Genomic DNA, 20,079 nt, shown 5'->3' with positions numbered 1-20,079 from the left:
GAGGGGCTGAGCGACGTGGAGGTGAGGACGTTCCTGCAGCGCTCCGTCCAGAAGTTGCCTATGGGCTGGACCCGGGTGGAGATCCACGGGCTGTGGAAGGACCAGCTGGCGTACCCCTTGCGGGTGCAGCCCCCCGCCTCCGAACAGCGTAATGGCAGCCTGGAGACCCTGAACGGCTTCATGCAGAGCGTCGCCTCTCAGAATTACCAAAACCTGTGGTGCCGGGCTCACCACCTATACGTGCGGCCGTACCGGCACGCCGACGCACCACCTACCATGCCAGCCCTGGATGTGCTGCGGGCCGCCCTGCAGAAGGCTTACGGTCGGCTGCCCCGTCCTTCAGGTGGGCAAGAGCGTGCCCGGTGCTTCCCCTGCCAAGGAGAGCGTGGCGGCCGCTAAGGGGGTGACCTCCTGCCCCAACGTGCTGCAGGCTGAAGCTCTGCTCGAGTCGGCCAACATGCTGTACATCGTCTACCCTTACGTGCAGTACTGTTTGCACGATATCGTGACTTTCAGCCCGGCCAAGCTCACCAACAGCCACGCCAAAATCCTCTTCCTCCTCTTCCATGTGCTGCAGGCCATGAGGGCTTGTCACCAGGCGGGTCTGGCTTTCGGCGCCCTTTCCCCTCCCGCTTGCGGCGCCTTTTCCCTTCGAGATGTGGCTGTCGATGAGAAGCTGTGCAGCCGGCTCCGAGTGAACTTCAGAGAGTACGAGGGACCGAAGAAGGAGGAAGTGAATCCGGAGGCTGGTCTGGAACGAATGAGCGAGCAAAGCGGTGCTGGTGTGCGAGGGCAGGAGGCGAGGTGCACCTCCTGCCAGAAGGACCTCCGAGACCTGGTGCTGCAGTGGGTACATGGGCAGGTCAGCAACTTTGACTACCTTATGCGTCTAAACAGTTTGGCTGGGAGGAGAATGGGAGACCCCAATTATCATCCAGTTCTTCCGTGGGTGGTGGACTTCACTACCAAAAACGGCAAGTTCAGGGACCTAAGGAAGTCCAAGTTCCGTCTCAACAAGGGAGACAAGCAGCTGGACTTCACCTATGAGATGACCAAGCAAGCGTTTGTTGCTGGTGGGTCAAGTGGGGAGCAGCTCCATGTCCCCCATCACATCTCGGATGTCCTTTCGGATATCACCTACTACGTGTACACGGCTCGGAGGACACCCAAGGCAGTGCTGTGCTGCCACGTGAGGTCCCAGTGGGAGCCCAACGAGTATCCAGCCAGCATGGAGCGCATGCAGAGCTGGACCCCGGATGAGTGCATCCCAGAGTTTTATATGGACCCCTCCACCTTCCGATCCATCCATCCGGACATGCCCGACCTGGATGTGCCGTCTTGGTGTAGCTCCTATGAGGAGTTCGTTGAAGTCCATCGCATGTTGCTTGAGAGCCGGGAAGTCTCTCAGGACCTCCACCACTGGATTGATCTCACTTTTGGGTACAAGCTGCTGGGGAAGGATGCTGTCAAGGAGAAGAACGTCTGCCTTCATCTAGTAGACAACCACACGCATCTGACGACTTACGGGGTTGTGCAGCTTTTTGACCAGCCACATCCCCGGCGCATGGTGGGACCTGCCTACACGCCTGCTGAAGCTCCATCCATTGCCCGGCCTCTTCTCCAGAACATCCGGGAGATGGTGTTTTTGGAGGATATCCAAGGCCAGGTGATGGATGCCGTTAATGGGCTGGTCCTGGAGGCTACTCCCAGTGAAACCACCTGGTCTGGGGAGAAGCCCATTGCTGGTGAGGATGATTTAGAGCAAGGCACAGAAGCCCTGGATTCGATTTCTGCTACTAGTAGAGCTGCTGATCAGCCCTGTGCCGCTTCAGCACAGCCCTCCACCCTCCCTGCTTATGCCACTGAAGGAAAAACCTCGGGTGTCCGACCTCTCCGTTGGAGCAAGACAGGTGCTGTGGATCAGGCTGACATGAAGATCACACTTCCTGAAGGCTTCAATCCACTCCAGGCCCTGGAAGAGCTGGAGAAATTGGACAATTTCTTGGTTAAAGGCTTAAGCAGTGAGATGCAGCTAATGGAGCAGCTGTGGGAAGAGCCACCCCTGAGTCTCTCAGACCTCTTCCAGAGGGACATGCAAGCTTTGGGCATTCTGGTAGCTGAGATTATATTTGCACCAAGGATTCGTCCTTCAAAGCCTGATGCATCCCTGTTGGAGAGGTTCCTGATGGTGCGTAATCTGTGTCGCTACCATCCCAAGGAGATCCCGGCCCCGCTCCAGCACGTGCTGCAGGTCCTGCTGCAGCTGAGCGTGCCGGTGGAGAAGCTTCTGAAGGCCAGGCCGGGCAAGGGCATGGGGCAGTTGTTTGAATACAAACCCATCTCCCAGGGCCTCCCCCCACCCTGTCCCACACAGCTCCTCAGTCCCTTCAGCTCTATTGTCCCCTTCCCCACATACTTCCCAGCCCTGCACAAATTCATTTTCACCTATCAGGCGAAGAAGATAGAGGATGAAGGTGAGGGCCGGGAACTTGTTTTCCAGCTGTGGCAGCAGCTGGATGGGATCCTTTCTGAAATCACTCCTGAAGGCTTGGAGATTCTTCTGCCCTTCGTATTATCTCTGATGTCGGAGGAGAATACCGCTGTCTATGCAGCGTGGTATCTCTTTGAACCTATAGCTAAATCCCTAGGTCCAAAGAATGCCAATAAATACTTGCTCAAGCCATTGATCGGAGCATATGAGACCCCCTGCTACCGCCATGGCAGGTTCTACCTCTACACAGACTGCTTCGTCGCCCAGTTGATAGTGCGCCTGGGGCTGCAGTCCTTTCTCCTGAACCTGCTGCCGCACATCCTGCAGATTCTTGTTGGCATCGAGAGCTCGCGGGAGGAGAGCAAATCCCTCCTCGGCACAGCTGAAGATGATGAAAGTGGAGGGGAAAGCCCAGTGTCATGCGTCTTTGGGGAGGAGATCAAAATGGACGTGGAGCACAGCTCCGCTGCACTCGATCTCCTCGACTACACCTCTGGTGTCAGCTTCCACGACCAAGCCTACCTGCCTGAGAGCGAGGACTTCCAGAGCGGGCTGTATGTCGGGGAGTCCCTGCAGCCTCAGGAGCAGGAATCGCTCAGCCTTGGGCGGCTGAGTGACAAGAGCAGTGCCAGCGAGGTGTCCCTGGGAGAGGACAGACCTGCGGATGGGGATTCCCAGAAGGACAAGAGCAGCTTGAAGTCGGTGGACAGCAGCCAGGACCTGAAACAGAGTGAGGACTCAGAGGAGGAGGAAGAGGAGCGTGAGGAAGAGGAGCACGATGATGCTGCGGTTGATGCGGAGCTGACAGTGGCCATGGATGCTGGTGCCTCTGTGGATGTCACCCTGGCTGATGACAGCAGCGAGCCAGAGGATGGAGAGGGAGAGGAGCTGCCGGATCACTCCGATGACAAAGAGCAGACAATACTCCTGGGTAAGACCTTGCTAGCGTTGAGCCTTTCTGCTGAGCGTGGCAAACACCCAGTAACGCAGTGAGTGGGAGAAGGGGAGAGCCTGGGAAGAAGTGGATCCAGATTTGGGGTTGTCTATAGTCCCAGCTTGGGGACAGTGATGAAACCAGTGTAGAAGGCCAGGTCTGCGCTGAAGTGCGTGAATCTCAGACCCAGGGAGCTCCTTGCGGGGCCGGCAGGGTCTGGGCCGCAGCCGGGTGATAACTAATCTGCGCCGTGCCGGGCTCTGTCCTTGTGACTGTTTTTGTTTTGCAGACACAGCCTGTAAGATGGTGAGGTGGCTCTCAGCCAAGCTGGGCCCTACCGTCACGTCCCGCTTCATCGCCAGGAACCTGCTCCGTCTGCTCACGTCCTGCTACATCGGTAATGTCTGCTCCTCAGACCCCAGGGTCCCGGGGTGGGCCATGCCCTAAAACAGTCTGCTGGGTGCCTCGTGGCTTGGGTGTAGCCTGCTGCTTCAGCTCATGATGTTGTCTCTGGGCAGGCCCTACCAGGCAGCAGTTTGTACCAAGCAGCGATGAGAACAGTCCCCTGAGTACAGGAAATATCTACCAAAAACGGCCAGTGCTGGGAGATCAGGTGTCCAAGCCAGTGCTGGCCTGTCTTGTGCATGTGGCGTACCTGTACGGAGAGCCCGTCCTCACCTACCAGTACCTGCCCTACATCAGCTACCTGGTTAGTATTGCCTTTCCTCCTCTTCTCCTGCGTGTTAGGGCAAGAGCTGCGTCCAGGCACAAAAGGAGAACGCACAGAAAATAGTCCAGCCTCACCAGGAGCCTCCTGCGTAAAAATTTGTGCTTGGTTTCGCTCCATCTGGGCCAGTGTGGGCTGAGCACCTCTGGCTGCATTGGCCGAGATGCAGCCAGAAGAGGCATTTTCACCCCTTGCCATAAGCTCCGACCGCTTCCAGTGAAGCGCGTGGCTGCGGATGTGGGCTTTGCTCTTTAGCAAGCCTCGGCCACCGTGGATCTGCATTGGGCTGCCACAGCCTCTCCTTCCCCATTTCAGCCATGGACCAGTTGTTGGCATGTGTGAAGTCAGAGAAAAAGGTTTTCTTTTGCTTTGCTGGGCGAGTGTGCCAAAACAGAGCTGGCACAAGGGTGGGATTGTGATAATGGGCAGGCAGAGCAGCTGTGGGATTGCTGCAGGGAGTGTTTTTAGAGGTCTGTACGGGTAGATAGGGGATGAGCTGGGGAGAGGCTAAAGGAGGTTTTTCAACTGTATAAAAAATACTGGCAAGACTTAAAAACTTTTCAGCTTGAAACTCAGAGCTGAATACCAAGAAGAAAATGTGTGTAATGTAGCTGGTTGAAAAACCAATTTTTCGTCAAAAAAAGAAAAGTTTCTGAATGTTTTAAACAGGCTTATTTTTCACATTGCTCCCTTTTTAGTGGTTATAAACACTTTGGTTATGGATTCTTGTTTAAATGGAAAACTTCAATAGCTTTTTGATAATTTAAACATAGAGGAAAAGAGGCCACAGCTGTTCATTTAAAGAAAACAAAAAGGCATTGTCAGTTTTTCCAGCGTTGAAGGGGAGATTTTTCAGGGGAAAAAATCCCATTTTTCAGCAAAATCATTCTCCACCCAGTTGCAATCATAGCTCCAGCTGTTCTGCTTAGCTTTACTAAACCTATTGCTTGGGGGCACTGGGGGGATTAATACCCCTGTGAGCAGCATTTGGCAACCTGATATGAAAGCGCTGAAACTTGTGGGTCACAAATAGGATAAAGTCAATCCTTCTTGCAGGATTTGGCAGAGTGGATATTTTGTGAGAGGAAGAGCCTCTGTGATGAGCTGGAAGATGGCAGGTGTACAAGAAATATAGCGGAAACTGGGAATTGTTTGTGGTTTTTGTTATTGGCTCTCTTTTCTTGGGTGTTTGATTTGTCTAGGAGTTAGGAAATAGGACAATCTAGAAAGAAATCTTTTAGTGTTGCTGCTGATGTTGTTAACTCTTTGGCATTGCTGTAACCAGCATCAGTAAGTTGTCAGCAAAAAAGGATGTGCTCTTCTGCCTCATGAAATTATTAGCAGCTGGATTTCTAGAAGTCAGCAGCAAATTTGCCCGCAATTTGTGCTCAGATATTTCATGCAAGGACTGTTCCTCTGCAGTCTGTGCATTCAGGCTCAACATGGCATGGGATGAAGATACTGATTCTTGCTTTAAGTTGCATGTACGTAATAAGTTTCCCTGCTTTCGGTGCTGGCAGACAATGCTCTGGGGTGTCCAGGATGGTGATGATCTGGGCCAGTCTGAGGTTCTCTCTCTCCCCTCTGAGTTTCCCAGCTGTAGGAGCATCCTCCAGGGAGATGCCCTCCAAAGGATGCCTACAGGCTTGGGAATGTTGTGCCTCATTCTCTCCAGGCTCATCTCTTATGCTGACATCTGTCCGTCAGTTTTCAGGCTCATCCCTTGAGTGCAAGACATGAGTTGCTGCTGAGACTCAGTGCTTGGGTTCCTCTTCCAGGGGTTGTGACCAGCACTACCGTGCTGGGTTTTGAGGCTGAACTCCTGCTGGGGAGATGGTGGCCCTGGCACTGAAGGACTCCTTTTGCAGGTTGCGGCCAGCGGTGGGTCCGGTGGTGGCCGGCTGAACAGTCGGAAGGAGGCCGGGCTCCTGGCTGCTGTGACGCTGACTCAGAAGATCGTGGTGTGTCTCTCGGACACCACGCTGATGGACATTCTCCCCAAGATCAGCCAGGAGGTGCTGCTCCCGGTGCTGGGCTTCCTCACTTCACTGGCCGTCAGGTAAGTGCTGCAGTCTGCCGTGCCTTCAGCCAGGATCAGCACAACTCAAAATTGCGGATTTGGAAATGGTTCTGTGAGGGCCTTAACACTTCTGGGGCTGCTCCTGTCCTGATGTGCACCTCCTTGCACTGGTACACAGCACGCACATAGAGCTTGTGCTGCTCTGGACCTTCTGATAACACAGACACAGCAGGAAGCATGAAGCAGAGGAGGGGAAAAAGGGATATGTGGAGGGCAAGCTGGTAATAGATGTCCTCTTCAGTTTCCCCAGTGGTGCCCAGGCCCGTATTGTCCTGTGCGTTAAGACAATCAGCCTAATTGCCTTGATCTGCCTGCGGATTGGGCAGGAGATGGTGCAGCAGCATTTGAGCGACACAGTGAGAAACTTCTTTGGGGCGTTCTCACTGCTGCAGGAGCTGCAAGACCAGGTCAGTGACGTGGGAGAGGTCCTCCTGCCATCCCCAAAGTACCCAGATGCAGGAATGTGGTGGGCGTACCTGTGTACACCAGTACTGGTGTCAGCAGCATCCAGCCCAGGCTGTGTTTGTGTAATTAATTATGTGATGAGAGCATCTGATCTTGGGTATCTTCCTGTTTTCTCTTGTCCAGGGGTTAACGGCGGAGTCACTGAGCAGCTGTGAGGTGCCGGTGATGGAGGTGCCCCTTTCAGATGGGAAGCTGCTGGCCCTGGATCCAGCCGTGCTGATGGAGTTAGAGAAGGTGTTTAACCCTGAGATGGCCTACATCACCTACATCCCCTTCTCTTGCCTGCTAGGTATGGCTTGGCCACCATCTCCTAGGGTTTGTGAGAGAGCTCCATGCTCTACGCATGTGTGCTGGACCTGAACTCAGGAGAAGTCAGAGGGTGTAGGGCTGCTGGTGGAAACCCACAGCTTCTACGCTGCGGGTTGGTCTGCTTCTTGGGTCGGGAACCCATTGGGCTTCAGGCTGCTTTGGTTGGGAGCAGCACGTGGCTGGCTGGTGGGAGATGTTGTGTTCACAGCCCTGTGCTGACCCTTCTTCTGTTGTTGATGGTGACGGGTGATGATGGGGAAATTCCTCCCCTTGAAGCCACCTTCTTTCTTTTCAGGTGATGTTATCCAGATGGTTGTGCCCAACCACTCGCTGGTGGAGAAGCTGGCCAGCCTCCACCTGGAGAACGTGAACCCCAAGAGCCTGCAGGTCGTTAGCCTGGAGCAAACACCGAGTGCGGTGGGCTCAGACCAAGATACGCGAGGGACCGAGCCCTTCTCTAGCCACCAGGAGGACACTCACTCGGGTACTTTTGGGAGCGTGCTGGTAGGGAACCGCATCCAGGTCCCCGTGGACACACAGCGCGAGGGTCTTGGCTTACTTCGCCTCAGTGCTGGCACTGATGGCTTTATTCCCAGCTCATCCAGCGAGGAGAATACCCTGAAGCATGACCTTCCTCGCAGCACCCACATGCTGTGTGGGAACTGGCTGGCCTACTGGCAGTATGAGATTGGGGTGAGCCAACATGACCCCCGCTTCCACTTCCACCAGATCAAGCTGCAGAGTTTCTCAGGGCATTCGGGGGCCATCAAGTGCGTGGCACCGCTCAGCAGCGAGGACTTCTTTCTTAGTGGCAGCAAGGACAAAACCGTCCGCCTTTGGCCCTTGTACAACTATGGGGATGGCACCAGTGAGGTGCCACCGCGGTTCACGTACGCTGAGCACAAGAAGTCTGTTTTCTTTGTGAGCCAGCTGGAGGTGTCGCAGCACGTGGTGAGCTGTGATGGGACTGTACACATCTGGGACCAGTTCACAGGTAAGAAGGGAAAGGGTGAAGACTGGCTGGAGTGAACTGGTCCAGTCCTTAAAGACAGAGGGGCCATACTGAGTTGTGATGGCTCTTGTTAAAAACCAGTGCAGAACTGGAGATTTGCTATGTACTTTCTCCATACATCTGCTGCCATAATGTCATGTTTTCACAGGCAAACTTCTCCGGACTTTTGATGAATTAGACAGCAAAGTCCCCATCACAGCAGTGACCACCATGCCACCTCCCTTTCACAGCATCTCCGTGGCCAGTGCAGACTCTGTGCTGCGGTTCATCGATCACAGGAAGCCAGGACTACAGGTAGGGAGTCTGGTGCTCTGCGAGCCATCCTCCTCGATCCGTGTGCTTAATGATAGGGTCACAGCTGGCCCAAAGCCAGCTGCAATGACTCCGGTGAAAGCCAGCTGGACCCCAGGGTCTCTTGTCCCCTAAATGCCGGATCCCCTGATCTTCATCCCCCAGTAGCTGGGCTCTCTCTCTTGCAGCACGAGTTTCGCCTGGCCAGTGGGGTGAGCGCTGGGCTCATCCGCTGCTTGGCTGTCAGTCCTAACGGGCGCAGCGTTATGGCTGGCTTCTCCTCTGGTTTCATTGTGCTGCTGGACACCAGGACAGGACTCATCATGCAGGGGTGGCCTGCCCATGAGGGGGACATCCTGCAGATCAAGGTGAGAGGTTCAGCTGGGATTAGGGTGGCGGGCCGCTTTGTGGGCCTCTTCGATCCTCTGAGGTTGCGTGGAGCATCCTTCTGGTACGTGCTGCTTGGCAGGGCTTGTCTGCTCTGTCCTCTGGGAATTCCTCCATCCCTTGCTGTGTCCCCAAGAGGCTGCTCAAGCTCTCCTGCCCCATGGTTAGTGCTGCGGGTGGCTGTGCTTGGTCCAACGTGTGCTGAATGGAGATCAGCTCTCCCAGGTGTCAGTCCCTGTCGAGCAGCTTTGCAGCAGGGGCAGGGAGGAGACACGTCTCCCGTGAAGGATCGAATGTGTTCCTTTCTCCGCAGGGCTCTCAGCCTCCCTGGGAGACCGTCGCTCTAATGAATAACTCTTGTCCATATTTACCCACCCACAGGGAGCAGTGCTGGGGCTCCAGTGTCCTCGACCCAAATGCAGGTTAAACAAAGTTCAATGGTGTGGGTTGTTTACCCTCTCACTAGCTCTGCTAATAAGCAGCTCCAGGCTTCTCCTACCCTCAGCAGTATTTTCTACTGTGAGACAGCCTCCCAATTCCTCTTCCTGAGAAGGAAAATAATTTGGCAGGCGGTTTAATGGAGAGGGAGACCGCATGATAATCTCTTTACCTACTGCAGTAGTAACAGATGATGAATTAGTTGTGTTGGGTATCAGGATTAGCTACCTGCTAATCTCATTTGCAGGATGAGATTGGGAGTTTTTACTGCAGCAGTATTGGTTCACTGGCCTTTCTTCTCCTGCAGGCTGCAGAGGGCAATGTGCTAATCAGCTCCTCTTCGGATCATTCCCTGACTGTCTGGAAGGAACTGGAACAGAAACCTTTGCACCACTACAAATCTGCATCTGAACCCATCCATGCATTTGACCTCTATGGCAACGAAGTGGTCACTGGCACTGTGGCCAACAAGATTGGCGTCTACTCCATGCTGGAGTCCTCAGCCCTGCCCATCAGCACGACCAAGCTGAGCTCAGAGAATTTTCGGGGTACGCTGACCAGCTTGGCGGTGCTACCCACGAAATGCCAGCTCCTGCTGGGCTCGGACAACGGCATCATACGCCTCCTGGCATAGCAACCACCGATCCAGGAGCTTGTGGCTGTCCCACAGCGCTGGTGGTAGAGCTGAAAGCCCGTAGCTTTGGAGGAGGAGGCAGAGTTAGATGTTTCTGAACAGAGGATGCAGGGGGGGAGGTGTACTTGTTAGTGAGCACTCCGTAAAGCATCTCTAACCTCTTTCTGTATCTTTAAAAAGAAAAAAGCCATAACTGAGAAACCTCCACTGCTGCTGGGAGAGATACTGGGCGTTGTAGGTCACTGTCACCCCTGCAGAGAGGCCTGGAGCTTTCCATACCATGTGTGCCTGATCCCCAGGGGACTGTGAGCTGCCCTCCAGAGTACTATGGACCACAGGTATCCTCCCCCCTTCTGTCAAGGGGTAAGGGGCACCCCTTGACAAGAACACAACAGTATAGCTACTGCCATCTGCACTTACCCTTCACTTCCACTCCTGAACCACTGAATAGTCTTACTAGGATAGCATAAGCTGGGCCTGGGAACTGCCGCTTTCGGAGCTGCATGGTGCCGGGCATCTCCTCCTCCTGTGGTCTGTGTTCAAAGCCCAGAGGATGTACGCTATTGACTTCAGTTTCTGCTGGCTGAGTTAGAGCCTGTATGGGAGGAGGAGAGGTTAACTAGAGCACTTCTGCCGCCTTACTGGCTCCAGGGCAGAGACTGGAATGGAAGTCGGCCAAGGCACAAACCCCATCTGCTCCGCCAGTTCATTTAGGAATGGGCTGCTGCAGAGGGACAGTTTGGGATGGGAACATGACCCTCTAGGGAGGCCAGAACTAGATGCTTCCATGAGGATTTTGGCTTCTGGAGCAGTAGGATAGGGATGGACTGTTGCTGGTTCTTGCCCCAGCAGCACTGCATCCCGTGATTATTTAAGGGAGGAGGAATGCCCTGTGTGCCATGCACTGGCTGCCATTTCTCAAGAAATCCTCCTTCTAATCCTATCCTTTGTGCTGGTCAGACTCCTGGGGAAGACAGGACAGCAAAAAGGTGTTCAGTTTTGTCCCCTCCTGCCCTTGCAGGGTGAGAGCCAGGAGGCATGATCCAGCATGGTCTCCTTCTGACCTTCCCTTTGGGAGAGCACCGTCTGTTCCCCGAGAGTGCTCTTTGGCCCAGCAGTACGAGCAGTTGCCTCACTTCTATTGCAGCCCTTTTCCCATCCATCCTTCAGCCCAGTTAGAGCCAGTATCAGGGGATGGGGAAGCTCTTATCTTGGGCAGAGGAGGAGCCTGCTGTGCGTTGTCCTGGGAGGGGAAGAGGGCTTTCATCCAGCTGCTGGTTCATCTGAGCCACCTGCAGTTGGGAAGGCTGCCCTCCGCTTCCAGGGAGGGTGGGGAGCTCAGCAGTTGGCCCTCGCTATCCTTCCCTACCCAAGGGGAGCTCTCAGTCCCGTGTTGCCTATTAACCATTTGCAATAGATGTAAATATTTACTTCTAATAAACTCTTTGAAAGAGATGCAGAGATGGGTGTGTGGGGATGCTCTGTGCTGGAGGGGCCCAGGTGCGGTGTGGTACAGGGCTGGGTGTGCTGGCTGCAGCTCTGCTCTGGCAGCCAAAGCTAAAACTCTGTGTTCGGGCATCTCTTGTGTTCCTGGGTGAGCTGGAGGAGGGATGCTGTCAGATTGCCCTGGATGTAAGGTAGGACTCTGCTCCACAGGGACTTGGATCTGCTTTCCAAGGGGAAGTCGCTCCCCATGTTGCAGTGGCATGTCCCAAAGGAGTTCATGGTTGGTGAGCTCAGACCTGTCTCCTTTCCACTCCTTCCCAGTGTCTGGGGGTAAATTTGGGAACCAAGAGCTACTGCAAGCGCTGCAATCCCGTTAGCGTTCCCCGCTGCTCCTTAGCGATTCCTCTCGCAGTGAGGACCTGGATAGAGCCGGGAAGCATCACCATCGCTTCTGCATATGGCACAAAACCACACAGGACAGGACCGCTGGAGTTCTGCCAGTTCCTGAGACTCTTCCTCCATGCCATAGCGGTGCGTGCGTGCCGTGGAGCCCGACACCGGGGCCAACTCCCCCGGCAGAGCTCCGGTGAGTGCTGTGCCCCAGGGGAGGTACAGCTGCTCTTGGCTCAGCCCAGCCTGGCCATCGCTACCTCCTGCTTGGGTACAAAGCCCGGGGGCCTTGGGCACCAGCCATCGGGCAACCAGTGCCTCCTGCTTGCTGCAGCAGAAGCAGCTGGGATACAGGGAGTAAATATCTGGGGTTTTCTGCAAAGAAAATTCCCAGAACAGAGTGTGCCCTGTGGCAATAAATACCAAGCCCTACATTTTTACCAGAGGTTATGAATAAAAGAACGTGTTCCCAGCACAGGGAGCATACGGGAAATGGAGCCCCTGCTAGGGACAACTGACTTCACGTCTTACTTCTGCTGATGGGAGTTTCGGAGCTGGTAAACTCAGTGTTAACGTTATCTTAAGGGTACAGCAGCCCAAAGTGTCTCCCCATCTCCAAATGCACCACAAATTCACTCTTATCCCGCAAACAAATGTTTAACCGGATGCTGTAGGTCAATATTTGCCTGCCAGGTTCTCAAACAGGGGGTGGTGCTGAAGGTCGGTGCTGGCGGGTAGCAAGGGTGGGCTGGACAAGAGAGCGTGCTTGCCCCATGCAGAGCTATCGGCCGGGCTAAAGCAGGTGCCAGCTCCAACATTGGACATGAACAACTGCAGGTAAGGGACAAATGAATGAGGATTTGAGAGTAAATGGGGGCTCCTCCAACGAGCATCGGTGCCTCTCCGGGAGAAGGAGGTGAATTTGGCAGAGGGTTAAAGGATGGGCACCATCAGGGAGAAAAGGGGCATTCAGGGTTATACGTGGCTGCAGGATTTGGGGTGAAGGAGGAGGGGAAATGAAGGGGTCTTCAAGTTTTGCTTCTTCCACTTGGCAACTGGGGGTCGCAGCCCAGCAGTTTCAGGTCAAAGTAGGGACTGCTCAGAGAATGGAAAGCAGCCCCAGGAATTAAGTGTATGGCAGCTGTGCCAAGGACTGGGCTTTGGTTAGAAGACAAGTTATTTCTGTTTGAATGGGAAAAGTAGCTGGGTGAAGCGGTGGCCAGGGAATGGGTGGGGTTTTATCCACGGCCCTGGAAGCCCTGCTCCCACTGTCCCATACAGGAACCGGAGTGCGGGGGTGGGAGAGGCTGGGTTTGCCAGCAAAGGGGGAAGGCGAGTGCTGGGAAGGGGAGGACTCTCTATTCCAGGACATATTGCTGAGAAATTGCTCTGGTATTGCATATTTCTACCTGCAAAGTCCCTCTCAGACAGCATTTGCTGAGTGCCCGCAGCCCCTCTGAGGCAGGTTAGTATCCCTTCTCCCAAGAGCCGGGGGCACAGCAGAGGATGCTGTGCCCATAGCTCGGTGGTTTGCACAGGAAAGGACCAGAGGCTCTTGTCTTCTTCCAGAGGCACAACGTGTGCAGGACTGATTAGGGAAATACCATTTGCAATCCAGACGAATGAGGGTGATGGGGTCAGAAACGCAGGATCCAAGCAGGAGTGCGTCACGTAGGAGCCTGGCTGTGGTTACAGCTCTGCTCTGGTGCGGGTCCCTGTTCCTCTCTGATTTCGCTGCCTTGGCGTTGGACCCAGGAGCCCTGTGTGGTTTCTTTGCAGCATTGTTCATCTCCCTATTGCTTTCTGCAAGCTCCTGCGCCAACCTGTTTGGCCAGGTTGATAATTTTCTCCCTGTAGACCTGAATAGGCTCAGCTTGCTGCTGCCAGGCAGCTGGAAATAACTTGTCTCTTGGCTGGTCCTTCTGTTCCAGAAATATGGTGTTCCTCTGGGGTCTGTTGCTGCTCTGCCTCTCTGCTCTGCACAGTCACCTAAGGGTAAGTCGCTTCACTCCAGTGATGGTGGGGACCTCTGCGGTGTGAGCACAGCCCTGTCCCCAGCCAAGGGGAGCGAGGGGGCTCTCCTGCACCGGCCCACCGGGCAAATACCGCCTGATGCTTCTGCGTGAGAAGCCCTGGAAGGCAGATTGGCAGAGGACACTGCTTCTCTGCTATGGGGTTAGCCTGCGCCCCAGTGCAGCAAGGTTTCTAATTTTTTTCTCAGCTAACATAGCTGTGGATATTCTCATTATTCAAGTGGATTTCTGTAGAAAATATTTGGAAACTTGGCTTCAACTGTATTTAGTGACCATGACCTTCAGGGGTTAACAGGAGGTTGTTTAATAACTTTCTTTTTCTCCCATTTTAAATCTGGAACCCTGTCAGATCTGAGATTGCAAAACCGCACTGCTCACTCTCTAGAGGATACATTATTTTCTACCCTTCTGACCTGGTCCCTTTCTAAACAAATCCAGCATTTGCAGTCTCTCCCAGCTCCTGCTCACGTCCACCTCCCCACGGTGGACCCCACCACCTCTGGGTCTGCATCCTAAATCCCTGCCCGTGCCATAGCCGTGCAAGGACTGCTACAGCCAGGCTGGTGCCAGTCTCTGACCTGGCCCCATGGGAATGCGTTAGGAGCTGGGGCAGAGAAGACCGACTCTGGAAATTCAGAGGAAATTATTTGGGACCTGACTTTGTTCCTCTGTTGTTTGGTTTGCTTTTTTTCCCCTACAGTTTTCTTCGGCACATGCCATTGAGCAAAAGCATCTCTTTTTAGACAAAGATGGGGAGCTGAAGGTAAGCAATGACTGGTTCCACCCAAGGGGACTGACGTTATGCAGTGGTATTTGCAATGGTTTTCCAGTTTGTCCTGAGATAGGATGAGTCCAGGCAGTCCAATCTAGCAGCGCCAGTGCAATGAGAAGGTCCATCTTTGTGCAGGGTTCCCTCTCCACCTCACCGATGCTGCTGCCCAAGCTGTGCTCCTTCGTCTTGGAAGCTCCAGCCTAAATAACTGGGCAGCATATGGATGAAATACCAGTAGCTGGTGGGTACAGGGACTGGCAGGTGGATTATTTCATTTCTGATTGATACGAAAAAATGAGGAAAACATCTAGCTATGAGGGTGAAAGGGAGAAAGACCCGTAGCTGATGCTACCCATCGAGCCTGGCTCTGACAGTGCAGCCCTCCTGCAGCAGAGGAATGTCATCCGGATGCTGGTGGGAACAGGGAGATCTGAGGGGAAAAAAGCATGTCTTTAAGACCACGCAAATGTGAGGATCGAAGCAGCAGTACTATAGACTAAAGCTTAAAAAACTGGAAAATGAGGAAATGTGGAGAGAAGAGGGATGGGATGGAACAGAACAGACAAGTCAAGGAGAGACAGATGCCTGGAGGAGGATTTGAGCCAAAATGGATCCAGGCTGTCACAGCAGTAGAGGGTGCTGACCGATGCACGAGGCAGATAGACAGTGCTAAAATATGTGAGAGGAGGAGGCGAAATCAAGGCTGAGGGTGACGGATCTATAAACAGCGAAGGCACAGGACATCTTGCCCTCAAAGCATGCCTGTTGGGCTCCTTTGCCTGGGGCAGGCCCTGGGAGCAAGCAGAGGAGGAACCACTGCCAGCCCCGCACTCGGTCCATTTTCCCAGGACATGAGACCTTCTGTTTTCCAAACTCATTGAGGTGCTCTTAACCTCAAGGTTAAAAGGCAAACAGAATTGAATACACCACCAGAGTAGAGAAGCTGGAGAGTTTTCTAAACCCATTTAGGTGTGCAGGAAAGCCCACGAAGGACGGTATTGCCATGCTCCTGCTTTCCCAGCCCTATTCTTGTTTCTCCCCAGGACGTGAAAAGTGCTGGAGTTGAACAGTCTGCTCTGCTGGGAACTCTCTCACCCGTGCCGAACGCAGAGCTGACAGACTTTACCTATGATAGCTTCCAGGAGATTGACGGACCCATGTTACCTTTCACCACCACCCCACCAGGCACAAGGAATGACCAGAACCCAGAAGATGAAGTCATAGCTGAGGCTGTGGACTGTAATGAACAGCAATCATCTGGGGAAATTACCTCTTCTGAAGAGGAAGGAGAGGCTGAAGATAAAAGCTGTGAGACGACTTGGAAGAAGACCCAGAGGCTAGCAGATGGCTTGATGAGATTCAGCATCAATCTCCTGAGAGAGATCCAGCTGGAGTCCAACAGAACCAATGTGATCCTGTCACCCCTCAGCATCACCCTCGCCTTGTCTCACCTGGCACTGGGTAACTCCTTAGTTACAAAAAGCACCATTCCCTGCCCTTCCCTGTACCCCCTCCTGGACGCACTAGGAACCAATGTGCAAAACGCAAAGATTAAATACGGCACCTTCCACTTAATCTTACCCCTGCAGCTTTCATTAGGTAGGATTACAATTGAAGCTGCCCTCCATGGCGCTGCTGAGGCTCCTACTCCCAGGTTTCTCCAGCCTCTTTTGTAAAGCACAGTGTGTTTCTAACAGGAGGCAGCTAGCGTAACGTCCCTGTTTTCCACCGCGTGAGCATGACCTAACAGGAATTTGACTTTGCTTTTTAGGAGCAGCAAATCAGACAGAGAAGCATTTGCTGGAATTGATGCTTCTGAAGTCGGTGCCCTGTCTCCACCACACGTTGGGTACCCTTCGCAAAAGGCTCACAGAATCCACCGTCAGCCTTGCGTCGCGTCTGTACCTGCAGAAAGGTGAGAGCTGGCACGGGGTGGGGTCCGTACTGGTGTAGGATAAATTTGTCGGTGACAGAGAGTGATGGAAGCATGGTGCCATACTGGGAGACGTCTCTGTTTCCCTAAGCACTCCTCCTGGGGAGTGTCAAGCCGTCAGCTGAGCCACTGAGCACATTTTTTTCAATGTCTGATGACTTCATGTAGAATTCTTCCCCTCTGCCAGGATTTGAGGTGAAAGAGAAGTTCCTGGAGGATTCAGAGAAATTCTACGGAGTAAAGCCTGCAATCCTTTCTGGGGTCAGTGAGGATGACCTTGTAGCCATAAACAAGTGGGTAAAGGAAGCAACTAATGGGCAAATACCCACCTTCCTACAGCAGCTCCCTGAAAACACAGTGATGCTCTTGCTCAATGCAATCCATTTCCACGGTGAGCTCCACAGACCTTACTTTTCAAGAGGAATAGTTAGAAACCTACTAGTTTTTCTGCAAGCACTGTAGCTGAATGGCATCTCCTTTCATTGCTTCTTGCTAGTCAATCTGCTTGTTCCTTTCTTATACGTCTGCTGTTCCTCTTGCTTAGATTTCTTTGCGGTAATGATTCCCAACTGCTTCATATGTGCTAAAAAATGTTACGCGGGTGCAGAGCCAGGTTGCAGAAGGTGAAACCTGCAGTATTTTTGCCTCCTGGTTCAGGATCCCAGACAGTGGCACATCACTGCTCGTCTTGACCAGGTCACGTGCAACTCACTACATGCCAACCACAGAGCTCGGAGGCAGCTTCTGTGGATTTCTTTCTGACTACAGCACAGTGGTCAGGCACATCTTCCTCTTTTAATTCCCTGAGGGTTGTGCATCGAAACACAGAGCAAACACTTGCTTCCAGTGTAAATCTGCAAATGTTTTAGCTTGGTCTTGGAGCAATGTTTCACCCTCCGCAGCACAAAGGCAAGACTCTTCATTTTTCGAAGTGCAAACATCCATTACTTTATCTTCGTAGCCTTCAGTAATCTCCCACGCTGAGGCATGAGGATTAATCCTCATTCTTTTTGTTATTCCATAGTACCTCTCTGGAAGATAAGAGCTTCCTGCTGTTAGGGCTCTTCCAGCCTTGGTACTGACTTCTCTTCACTGTATTTCTACTTGCCTGGTTACTGTCTGCCCTGTCGGAGAACTCATGATAAGAGCAGTGTCAGTTGGGCAGCTTCTGTTTGCCTACCCAAATTTAACTTTGTTGATTTCTAAACTTTTATTTTGATAGGGTTTTGGAGGAATAAGTTTGATGCTACCTTCACTGCGCCAGATGTATTCCACCTTGACAATGAGTTTGTGGTCCCAGTTGAGATGATGAAAGCCCAGAAGTACTCCCTGAGCTGGTTTACACTGGAGTCCCAGGACATTCAGGTAGGGCTCTGTTAGGAGCACGACAAGTTTTGACTGGAATTTCCTCTTGCTATGGTATTTTACTGACTGCAAGTATTCTCTCAAAAAAACCAGATGTCTTTTAACAGGCATAGCACACAAAAATTTAATAAGCACCCTTTGTCCTTGCTTCTAGAAAGAATGTTGAATCTTCTCTCTCAGTCTCTAGGAAAAACCACGAAGACATATTCCCACTAAGTGGGAATTAATGGCGTTTTAAAGCCCTGAGTTAGAGATAAATGAGGACATACGGAAAGGAACTCCCTCAGACAATATAATGTTGTAGCCCTTCAGAATACAGCTACTGCCAGAGTGGGTACAATGGTTGTGCGTGTGGGCTTCCACTCTGCCATTTCTACAATCTTTACTAGTCAGTGGCTAAATACTAAAATCAAATGCTGTTATTCCAACAAACTTTCTTCTCTGAAGAAATCAGATACCTCCTTCCCACCAGGCTGTTTTCGTCCCATAGCTAGACTGTCTTTGTAGACCAATTAGAAAAAGACTAAATAATTAAAAGCATCACTTTCTGGACTTTCCTCCTTCCTAAATTATTCTGGTTGGTTTTATTTCCAGGTGGCCAAGTTTCCCTTTAAGAGTAACATAAGTTTTGTGGTCATTGTACCAAACCAGTACACTCGGGATGCCTCCCATGTGCTGGCGAACTTCCCTTACGAACGACTATGCAGGCTTTTCCCTAAAGAGGTACCCACCGCAGTGAGGATCCCCAAAATAAAACTGGACTACCAGCTGGAACTCAACAAGGTTCTCAGTCGAATGGGTAAGGCCTCTAACAGGATTTGCACAGAATAAGTGAAGCTGATCAAGCTATATGGCATCTGTTCGCTGACACTAAAAACTGCCATCCTTGTTGCTAAAGCTGTGCCTCACAGCTTGCTCCGGATATCATCCAAACTCTTTAATCTCTTTTTCCTCTCCTCCTTACTCTTTGCTTGCCTAGCACCAAATGTTTTGCTCCAACAAGATGATGCTATAGAGAAGGCAGCATTCACAGTTCCTCACAATCTTTACGAGTTCTTCCTATTCCCCTATTTGTAGCCAAGACCAGCTTCCTCCCATGCGTCAACCTTTATCTCCCACGTTGTCATTTAACATAATGTCCAGGGCATAGAAACTGCCAGCAGAGAGAATGCAGATCACAAAACCTGGAAATGGGAGCTTACCGAAATAAAACACCATGCACTGCATTTCCAGATGAGAATAAATTAAGAGTTCACTTTGTTTTGCAGAATTGCTTAAAAAAATAATCTCTGTAAAAGTGTTTCCAGCCTAGCAAGAAAAAGCCTTCAGGCTTGCTACTGCTTTTTAAGGAAGGCTTTAAGTTCTCACACTAGTATCCTAAAAGAGGTGGACAAAGCTTGTGAAAACTGTTCTGGTTTTGGCACCCTCAGCTCTTTATACAGAGAGGGACTGGGGAACCTGGCTGGACTGCAGCTTTTGTCTCTGTTGCCTGCAAGTTCTCCAGTCCTCCATGGTGGACAAGGCATGTAGCAACAGATTAGGGAATTGCTTTCTTCGGACAGCTTTGAGAAAAATCAGAGCTGGTGGCACCAACTGGGAAAGGTTAATTTAATCTTATTTCTCTGTAGGCCTCCAGGAGCTGTTCACAAGCCCAAATCTCCAGAAGATCACAGATGAGCCTCTCTTTGTATCCAGTATACAGCATCAGTCTACCCTGGAGCTTAAAGAAGATGGGATGGAAGCATCTGCTGCTACCAGTGTCGCGATTTCACGCTCAGTCTCTGCCTTCAGCCTTGACCGTCCCTTTGTCTTCATTATCTTTGAAGAGGAAACAGGCATTCCGCTTTTTATAGGCAGTGTCCAGAACCCTAACCCCAATGCTGCTCCCCAGATAAAAGAGCCACGGGACCCACGCGAAGCAACAGATGTCAATGAGTACCCCATGCCCAAATAAGAGAAGAGCAGAGCCTAAGTGTTCTGGGACTGCTACCTGACCCTTTGGACCAGCTAAGAGAGGCCTCCTGTCCTTGGAGACCTCCCTCTGAGGCCACAGGAGGTAATCCCTTGCTGTTTTCCTTTACAGATCCCTAGAGACCAGTCCTGAGATAGCCCATTCCAGCCTTGATGAGCTTCTCCAGGCTGGGGTTCCCCCCTGTTGAACCTGAAAATCTTGCTCTGCCTGGATTTCCCTTCCAGGGCTCTCAGTCCTGGAAGAGAGACATCCTTGTCCCCAGACTCTTATTAGAGTTTTTATTAAGCTCTTATTAGAGTCCTCTGTAGCCTGGAATCATCATTAGCATCTGGCAGCTTGGACAACAGCCAGAGATGTTAATACGGCTCTTCCTTCCGCAGTTCCTGTGAACATGTCTCCC

At 52.2% G+C, this 20,079-nt stretch overlaps 2 protein-coding genes across 2 annotated transcripts in view; both read left to right on the top strand.

Annotated features, from left to right (window-relative positions):
• The window catches only part of WDR81 (WD repeat domain 81), a 10,112-nt gene extending 165 nt beyond the window's left edge, over window positions 1-9,947 (top strand). The window contains 11 exon segments of the mRNA XM_009709548.1: window positions 4-324; window positions 326-3,422; window positions 3,715-3,822; window positions 3,944-4,134; window positions 6,021-6,211; window positions 6,474-6,639; window positions 6,821-6,986; window positions 7,302-8,000; window positions 8,167-8,312; window positions 8,498-8,677; window positions 9,442-9,947. Coding sequence (XP_009707850.1) covers window positions 4-324; window positions 326-3,422; window positions 3,715-3,822; window positions 3,944-4,134; window positions 6,021-6,211; window positions 6,474-6,639; window positions 6,821-6,986; window positions 7,302-8,000; window positions 8,167-8,312; window positions 8,498-8,677; window positions 9,442-9,768 — 5,592 coding nt within the window. The 3' untranslated portion in view covers window positions 9,769-9,947.
• A 3,592-nt stretch (window positions 9,948-13,539) lies between these two features.
• SERPINF2 (serpin peptidase inhibitor, clade F (alpha-2 antiplasmin, pigment epithelium derived factor), member 2) lies at window positions 13,540-19,852 on the top strand. The gene is made up of 8 exons (XM_009709546.1): window positions 13,540-13,599; window positions 14,338-14,400; window positions 15,453-15,870; window positions 16,181-16,324; window positions 16,530-16,733; window positions 17,565-17,707; window positions 18,302-18,506; window positions 19,336-19,852. Exons 1-8 carry the CDS (start codon window positions 13,540-13,542, stop codon window positions 19,659-19,661), a joined length of 1,563 nt encoding a protein of 520 aa, XP_009707848.1. The 3' UTR covers window positions 19,662-19,852.
• The last annotated feature ends 227 nt before the right edge of the window (window positions 19,853-20,079 follow it).

This window comes from Cariama cristata, unplaced genomic scaffold, assembly GCF_000690535.1.
Source record: "Cariama cristata isolate BGI_N322 unplaced genomic scaffold, ASM69053v1 scaffold24141, whole genome shotgun sequence".
Taxonomy (NCBI): Eukaryota; Metazoa; Chordata; class Aves; order Cariamiformes; family Cariamidae; genus Cariama; species Cariama cristata.
The sequence above is the reverse complement of the archived record's forward strand: the minus strand, read 5'-3'. Positions and strand labels throughout refer to the sequence as shown.